At 37.9% G+C, this 8,404-nt stretch overlaps 1 protein-coding gene across 4 annotated transcripts; it reads right to left on the reverse strand.

Annotated features, from left to right (window-relative positions):
• Positions 1–1,685: 1,685 nt before the first annotated feature.
• On the reverse strand, positions 1,686–8,152 carry Ints6 (integrator complex subunit 6). 4 transcript variants are annotated; one of them, XM_083106030.1, is made up of 10 exons: positions 7,638–7,655; positions 7,296–7,373; positions 6,732–7,085; positions 6,140–6,385; positions 5,867–6,047; positions 4,795–5,513; positions 4,442–4,717; positions 4,021–4,360; positions 3,072–3,854; positions 1,686–2,941 (listed from the first exon to the last, which is right to left on the reverse strand). In XM_083106030.1, exons 4-10 carry the CDS (start codon positions 6,353–6,355, stop codon positions 2,730–2,732), a joined length of 2,727 nt encoding a protein of 908 aa, XP_082962156.1. In that variant the 5' UTR covers positions 6,356–6,385; positions 6,732–7,085; positions 7,296–7,373; positions 7,638–7,655; the 3' UTR covers positions 1,686–2,729. The 4 variants fall into 4 exon arrangements, with proteins under 4 accessions (XP_082962156.1, XP_082962154.1, XP_082962155.1 ...); XM_083106028.1 differs by lacking the exon at positions 6,732–7,085 and having other exon boundaries at positions 7,296–7,394; positions 7,638–8,152; XM_083106029.1 differs by lacking the exon at positions 6,732–7,085 and having other exon boundaries at positions 7,638–8,151.
• Between the last annotated feature and the right edge of the window lie 252 nt (positions 8,153–8,404).

Consider the following 8,404-nt stretch of genomic DNA (forward strand, 5'->3'; position numbering starts at 1 on the left):
TTGGAGCAAATAAGCGTCTAGCATCATTGTCTTTGTGCGACTCAGCTAAGCTCCATTATCATAAAATAATTTATGAGAGATATTCAACATATTTTCAACTAATAAATATAATTTTGTCTGCATTTCTTTTTAAAGAGTATTGAATATCAAGTTTACAAGAAAACATATGGTTGATTATCTCACTTAAAATATTAATAAAAGTCTGAAAAGATTTGGGGGAAAAAAACACTATTATCTTTTTATAATAATGATACAGAGTTTTTAAAGACTATGTACAAAGTGAAAATCTCTACAATAATTTATCATATATGATATGTCTTCAAATTTGTCCTAATTTCACCTTAGATGTTCTTCTATGAAAAGGAAAGATAGTAAAATATTAATGATACTTAATAATATTCCATGACATAAGCTATAATATAAAAATCACAGGTAGATGGTAAGTAAGATAATCATCCTAAATTGTGTTATTACCCTATGTAATATTTGGTCGAATTATTTTTAACAAATCAAGTAATTTTGATATTTATAACTAGTGGTGATACAAAGGAGAAAATTATCGCTATTAATATGCATTCCTTCAACCCACATGTGTATCAAAGAAGTAATTTTTTTTTAAAGAATAATATTGCTTTAAATTGTTGCTGTGTGTTGTACATACACATAAGGATTTGAGGATAAAACATACAATTTATTTTGCTCTACGTATGTTATTTCAGACATGTATTGCAGTTTTGATTCTGTTATACTATACATTTGAATTTACACAATTAGAGCAGAATTTCCATTTTGCTATGGTATCATAGTATTGCAACAATACGGCTACTTTCCATACAATGTCTCTTATATAAATTTATTATATTTATTATTTCTCTCTCTCTCTCTCTCTCTCTCTCATACAAACACACACACACATACACATAACAGAATATACATATATATCTTTCTCTCTCTCTCTCTCTCTCAAAAATTAAATATGTTGTACAAGAAGCTTTGGAGACTAGCCATATGTTACAAACTATGATACTATATTATTTTCCATTAAATACAAAAACGGAAAATCCATTACTTTGTATAAATTGTCTATTACATTATACAGAATTTGTTATATAACATAATAGGCAACTTACATACAACAGTAGAGAAATTTATAATTCTTATTCTTTCTGGTACACAATATATTTTAAATTAAATATGTTTTTTTAAAGTTTATATATACATAATTAATATACAAAAAAAATTAAAGGCTTTGGAGACATAGTGGGTTGAATTTGAATATAAATACATTATATCATTTCAAATAGCATCATAGGCACTGTCAACCCTTTATACAAGATTTCATAATAAATTCAGTTTGTATTTAATGTCTTATTTAAATGTTATTTAGTATGATTCTATTTACGACAGATTTTGCAATATAAAAACTAATATCTCGTAATTTATGAAAAAAGAAAAATCCACTGCAACAAATTTCTATTTTGATAATATTTTAATTCTATTAATTATATATGATAAAATGCATAATAAATTTTCTTATAGTAGAAGAATGAAGATCTCTACAATTTTGTTTTTTGTAACAAAAGATATGTCCTCATCTTTTATATGTATATAAAAAAAGATCATGAATAAGTGCAACACGCATATAATGTCACGTTGCATATGTGTCATCAATAAAAAGTCAGATCTTAGTTTACTTTTATAATATTAACAAAGTACAACAAAATTTACAGACAATTTGGTACAGTGTTAAACTATGGCATTTTATTAAACTTAATAATGTAAATCACAAATGTGTAGGTATGATGTATATAGATAGATTAAATATAATAGGAAATATAAGTTTATGAATACAATTATTCTGTCCTAAATTTGACATAGGTGCTGAGGATTGGGCAGCTGGTAGAATTATGCTTTGATTGCACTTGTACTTCGAAGAAATTTTATATATGCAGATTCACGTTTACAAAGACTCGATATCGCATTATTTTTATAATTTCGTCTCATATATACGTATTATTGTCTTGTATGCCAGCATGCAAGACATATTTGTAATACACGTCAAATATATCGGCAAAACTCCGAGAGAAAAATAAATCATAATAGACGATAAAATAAAAATGTGCAAACATATTTACATGTAACGATATAGAAACGCGTGCATATACTCATATAAAGAATAAAAACTTTAACATATGTGTGTTGCATAAATATATATAAATATATATTACATTATATATACGCGACTGTATGTTACGTATAATATTTTTAAGCATCCGAGACATAAAATTTTGGATTTCTTTACCGAGTAAGATTTAAAATGGTCAAGTTTTAAAACGAGATTATTCGAGAAATATTAATAGAGTATACATGAGAGAATATTGCTCCATGATTTTTGTCGTTATATTCTGTGAATAAATTATTGCTTTAAATCATGACCCTGCTCCTTATTATACGACATACTCGAAATTTCTACCAACTGATCACTCGCAAAGCTTAAAAGTAAAACGTGAAAGTGCCATGGCTTACTTAGTGGTTGACACCAAGAATGCTATTGAAATTTGCTAAGACTTCGAGATTGTGCAAGTCTTCTCAGTGAGTATCAAAAGTAGTTCTTATTTTTGAAAGCTCAAGACCGCTACTAAAATCTCTGGCAAAAATTTGCACAAGAGTTCTTTCACAATCTATTTTCCCCACTATTATTAAGATAATGCCCTGATTACGCATGTATCTTAACAACTTATCTTCGTGGCACCATTGTGATTCAACTTATGATTTATAGCGCAACCGTCCTCTTGAATAGTTTTAAGATACTCTTCTAACAGCGACGCCAGATTACGTCGTTTAAAGCGTAATGACTCCTTCACTATGTCTTTCACAAATGCAAGCCGTATATCTAGGGTTCCCTGAATTTGGTGTAGATGTGAAAACAGCGTTGCATAATCTGAAACGAAATAATATATCGACTGTTAATATTATTACGAGAATATATCGTCGGTGACATATAATTTGTTAATCTTATTAATCTCATTTTTCAATATATCAAAGAGAATCGATTGATTTCAGAGACTTACTTGTCCCTCTTCTCCGCACTTCCTTGTAAACTAGTTCCCGAATATTCAAATTGTGTCGTCTGATGTCCTCCAATTCCTTTTTTGTTAATTTTTTCTCTTTTTCAGGCTTCAACTCACGCTTCTCTTCTACGTGGTTCGATAGTCTCTCTTCAATACCACTATCAACAACTCGCGCACTATTTTCGATACTATCATTAACGGGTAACCGGCTGCACTCATTCCTCACATTATCTGTTCGTTCACTTTTAACTTCACCCTTCGACATCGGTATTGTATCGATATTGTTAACTATCGGCGTCAGCACCGGCGGCGTGTCCATATGATTATTAATATGCTCTATCGGAATCGGCTCGAATACCGGTATAGCCGGTGGCATTTCTGCGAGTCCGTTTACCAACTTTTCCGAGGCGCTCGAACATGGTACCGATGACACGTGGCTCGGCGATACGTTGGGCAGGCAGGTCAAAGTTGGTGGAGTAATCGTATCAGCAACTGATATCGGTGTCGCTTGATTCTTTGTTTGATCCTCCATCATCCACGGAATTGGCGAACTCGGTGGAGTGTTGGTAGGCGATGAGTACGACGGTCGTCGTACTATCACATCTTTTGGTATAGGTCCGGGTTTCCTCTTGTTAGGTGGCGGTCTTGGCGAGGACGGGCCTCCGCCATCCGACTGCGGTAAAGTGCGCTTGAGACCGCTTTTTGATGTAGAAGACGTCGCGCCAACTATGTCGATATCCGCTTCATCCACCATCATTCTCTTGTCTATCTTGAATGGATTGCCTATGATTGAAATATAATACAAATAAATATGACAATATATTTATAATTTATACAGTGTACATACGTGTAACATGCATATATACACAAATAAAATTAGTACAGCACAAATTGTCTCTGCATTATATGCTGTAGAGATATTATACTTGCAAGATTATTAAATAATTACCAAACATATGCTGTCTCACTGGTACACTCTCGATTTCCCTCAATGGTGGAGTCATGCGTTTTAAATATTCTTGATAATTTCCCATTTGAGCTAAAGGCATCGAGTGAACGTAATCATCATCAAGTAATTTTGTATGCAGTAAACCAGGTTGTAAAAAATTCGCGCGCATTCTCATGACTTGATCGAGCAAGGACTTTCTCGGGACATCAAAGGCATTCCTGTAACTGTGTGCGCCACGTTGCTGCTGTTGATTCTTTACTAATCCAACTACAAAACCTCCAAACTCATTTAGTTGATCGCGGAGACCCGTGAACTTATCTTGTAATAAAGGATGGGATACCTGAACAAAGCATAATTTTTTACACACAATTAAAATATTATGGGATATCAGAGCAATCTTTCTTAATGTATTAAATCTTACCAAATCTTTCTTCAGTGGTGTTCTTGATATTACTCTCACTCCTTCTGTCACCGCACTCGTGGTACAGTTGGATAAATTTTTCGTAAGATTCGAAACAGCGACTTGCTTAGAAATGACTTCGCTACAAAGTCGATCGAATTCTAGCTTTGCCAAGTTTTTCAGTCGCTTCAAATAAGTTAAAACACTATATGACAAAGAAGTATCCATAGTATCCGGTAACAATGTTTGTGCTAGAGGTGCGGACGCACCCATTCTAGTTAAAGCTCTCCTCAACGACTGTAATAAAGAGAAATGTTTTAATGAAAGTGAAATAATATATAATTATATATCCAATAATATAAAATAAGACTTACAACAGCGTAATAAGTAGGCATGGTCCTTATGTAACCTTGAAACTGTGCTCTCCATTCGGGAGTCGGTTTTTGCCTATGCACCTTAAACAGCTCCTCCAACAGAGGTAACAAAACAGGATAGTTATAAGGCATAACAAAGAGGTTTACGCAAGTTAAGTTTGTACTCGCTTTCAAATATCCGAACGGATGGCCCACTTCGCTCGATTTAAACGAATTGGCGACAAACACTTGCCAGCATGTCGTCGGCTGCTTCCGCGCCAGGATGTATTGAGTCAAGGGACTCGGTTCTAGTTCATATTTGTCGAATGGTAGATTTTCGATTACCATTGGTTCCTGGCTACTACATGTAAATTTCACATTTGGATGCGCCGATCTCGGCGGTAACGAGCTGGCGTTGAGATCCGGCCAAAAACTCTCAGGAATCGGCCAGAATCCGACTGCGAAACCTTTCTGCGCCGATCGCGGTACATAAATTAAACGTCTACAGGAATACCAAGCCGTATTGCCTGGCGCTAGTGCGTTTGGATATTGAGCGCGCGGTCCCGCGTTACCATCATCCTCATTCTCCTCTTCGTCCTGATGGGGTGCGTCGTTAGTCAACGGCGGAGGATCGGGACCGATTTTCTCGAAATTTATCACTACGCCCGATTGAACCTTTTGTACTAGCGAATCTATGCACTGTATCATCATTCGGAATGACGTGATGCAATACGAACGACCTGCAACGTTCAAGTATTAATAATACATGATAATTAAAGTTAGAGTTTGTATTTCAATCTTATTTTTGCAGCATAAATTGAATTAAAATTCAAAAAAATTCAAAAAAAAAAAAAACTTAAATTATTGCTTGCTATTCAAGATGGTTGATTCTATTAATAACTGATTAAGTAGATACAGTAAGATTAATAAATTCTTGCTGTATATTTTTTACAATTTTCTTATTCTGTTTTCTAAAGTAGAAATACTACTATTAAACATTTTTTTAAATTTTACATTGTCTAACCAATTAAATTGACCATAGCATTATATTACAAAGAATTAAAGATAAAATTTCAAATTGCACTTTCTTTACCTCCGGTTACTTCGCACATTGCATCAATCGGTGACGCGTCACTCGCCACCAAGCCTATATCTCGTTCAACGGCTGGTGTTCCCGATAAACGCAATACCAAAGAAAACAATCTTTGGTCCCACCTGAACGGTTCCTTTGTTAATTCAGACCCGGGTATCGGGGAATGCATAGGCAACGTGAACTGTAAAAGAAAAAAGTCAATTTTCATACACTGTAATCCCATTTATTTAACATATTTGTATACATAAGATTATTGCAAAAAATTACACTTACATCTTGATGCACTGGAGGCACACCATTGGATGTATACTTTCCTCCATCTGTTATAATAACTATAACAGACGGTTCTAAGTAAAATGGACATCTTCCTTGACCATATGTATCTATGCCAGTTTGCATGCGATTTATATTCAACACATCCAAGGCGTGCTTCAAAGCAGCACCTAATGTTGTTAAGCCGATGCATTGTAAATTCTTGAGTTCATTCATAAAGGTTGCCAAGTTTTCCTTCCATCCTGCCTGAAAAGGCATTATTCCCAAAATATTACTTAGTTTTCTTAATATCTGAAACTCCAACAACATCTTTTCCTTGCATCAGTGTTTAAATAAAAAATAATAAAATAAAAAAGATAAGAATAATCAGAACCATCTGTCACATAAGTTTAAATATATATTCCTCTCACACAAATTTCATTAAATAAATCTATATATTATAAAAATTATCTAAATAAGAAATATCAATAATTTTGATAAGTTGAAGGAAATATTTACACACACTCGTCCTTCAAAATTATTTAAATTATATTCTATTCTTCTTTTAAATCTGTAAATCCACAGATATAATTAAAGATACTCTATAATTCACCTTGTTTACATTTATTTTTTATACCATATTTTAATACAAAGACTCATGTACGCGTTTAAAAAAATGGAATTTAAAAGGAGAGAAGGACGAAACGGGCAATTGCAAAGTAAGAACTGAAACAAATGGATTGCATTTGAGTGTCTTTAAATTGGCGTGCAAAATTCGTCGGTGCGAGGAGGGCGCCAGAGGCCTTCGCTTTCGGATTTCGCTTTTTTTTTCCCAGCCATCGCGTCTCCAATGATGCGAGTCTTTCGCAGCTGAGCGAGCTCTGCCGCCTGTCCGTGTCCGTGCCGTGTATTAATTATTATTCGGCGCCATTAGTCGAACCTAACCCAACTCGAGACGGTCCCGCGACTCGAGAGGGAGACAGAGACAGAGTCAGAGAGGGAGAAACGAAGGGAAGGGAGAGCGCGAACGCTTCCCGGGGCCGGGGAGCATCCTCGCGCGATAGGCCGTGTTAACGACAACGAGCCGCGTTAAACAGCGAGCGACGAGGAGAGAAACATGCAGATAAAAAACCGTAGAAAAGTTGAAAATGCGAGAGAGAAAGAGTGAAAAATTTACCTTGATGTTCTGAGGCGGCTCTTCGGAGGTCAGAAGCATGTAACGATCCCCCCGGCTCTCCGGCGATCTCTGTCGAACCTGGAACAACAGGGATTTCCACTTTTCACACACGGGGAGAACAATACGTCGCGCGGCTCGCGTCTCACCCTCGTCGCCGAGAAGGCTACGTGCCTGACGAGCGAGAGAGCGAGAGAGAGACCGACGTATGACCTTTCCTTCTCTCGCTCTCTCTCTCTCTCTCCCTCCCTCTATACAGCACCATCACGACGACGAGGGCGACGAGGACGGCGACGCGGTGCGACACGGCGCGGCGCGTAAGAGCTGTCCGCGCTCGGAGCGTACCTTCACGAAAGTCTCCACGGCGCTCTTGGCTACGTCCAAGAGCGTGGGCCGTCCGCCCAAATATGCCCTCTGATTCATGGAGGCCGACGTGTCGATCAGAAAGACTATTATGGTCATCTTCGGGGGAGCAACGACGACGGCGACGGCGACGACGACGGCGACGACGACGACGGCGACGACGCGCGCGCGCGTCGTAGCGTACTCGTGCTCGTTTATCAACTGGCGGGTACCGAGACACGACTCCCGTCGTGCTGGCCGGTCGGAACTAGCTAGTTGGATGCCCTACGACGACGACGACGGCGGCGGCAGCAGCGTGACGCATAGCTGCCGCGACCATTGAACGGCTCCCCGAATACGCTCTCTGAAAAACTTCTCTTTTATCGTAACGGCGCTCGCTTGGTCCGTCTCTCCCTCTCTCTCTCTCGTCTCGTGCGACCGTGTGTAACTAATACATGTGTGCGGCTTAGAGCGTGGCTCTCCGTGCGATTGTGTGTACGCGTCCCCCTCCCCCAAGTCGCCATCCGTCTCCTTCTCTCCCGCCGGATCTCCCTCCCTCTCTCCCTCTCGCTACGGATGTGTATCTGGCCGAATCTGATCTATCTCGCTCCTTCTAATCGCCCGTCTTCGTTTCTCTCGCTCGCGCGTGTAGCGCCATCTCTGTCGAATGAAACGCTACGATGTAGAGCGTGCCACGTGATTGCGTCCGACACACCGCCATTGGTCCCCCACCACTCCGAGCTTCTACTCGCGTCTCTAATATCTGCAGC

This window comes from Camponotus vicinus, unplaced genomic scaffold (genome assembly GCF_025532165.1).
Source record: "Camponotus vicinus isolate PSW18456_S1 unplaced genomic scaffold, iyCamVici1.0 SCAF_8, whole genome shotgun sequence".
Taxonomy (NCBI): Eukaryota; Metazoa; Arthropoda; class Insecta; order Hymenoptera; family Formicidae; genus Camponotus; species Camponotus vicinus.

Coding starts and splice junctions, on each gene's coding strand:
- Ints6 (XM_083106028.1), bottom strand. CDS start 7,754: ATGACCATAATAGTCTTTCTGATCGACACGTCGGCCTCCATGAATCAG. Junction 6,386..7,295: donor AGCCGCCTCAGAACATCAAG/GTAAATTTTTCA, acceptor ATGCCTTTTCAG/GCAGGATGGAAGGAAAACTT. Junction 2,942..3,071: donor AGTGCGGAGAAGAGGGACAA/GTAAGTCTCTGA, acceptor ATTTCGTTTCAG/ATTATGCAACGCTGTTTTCA.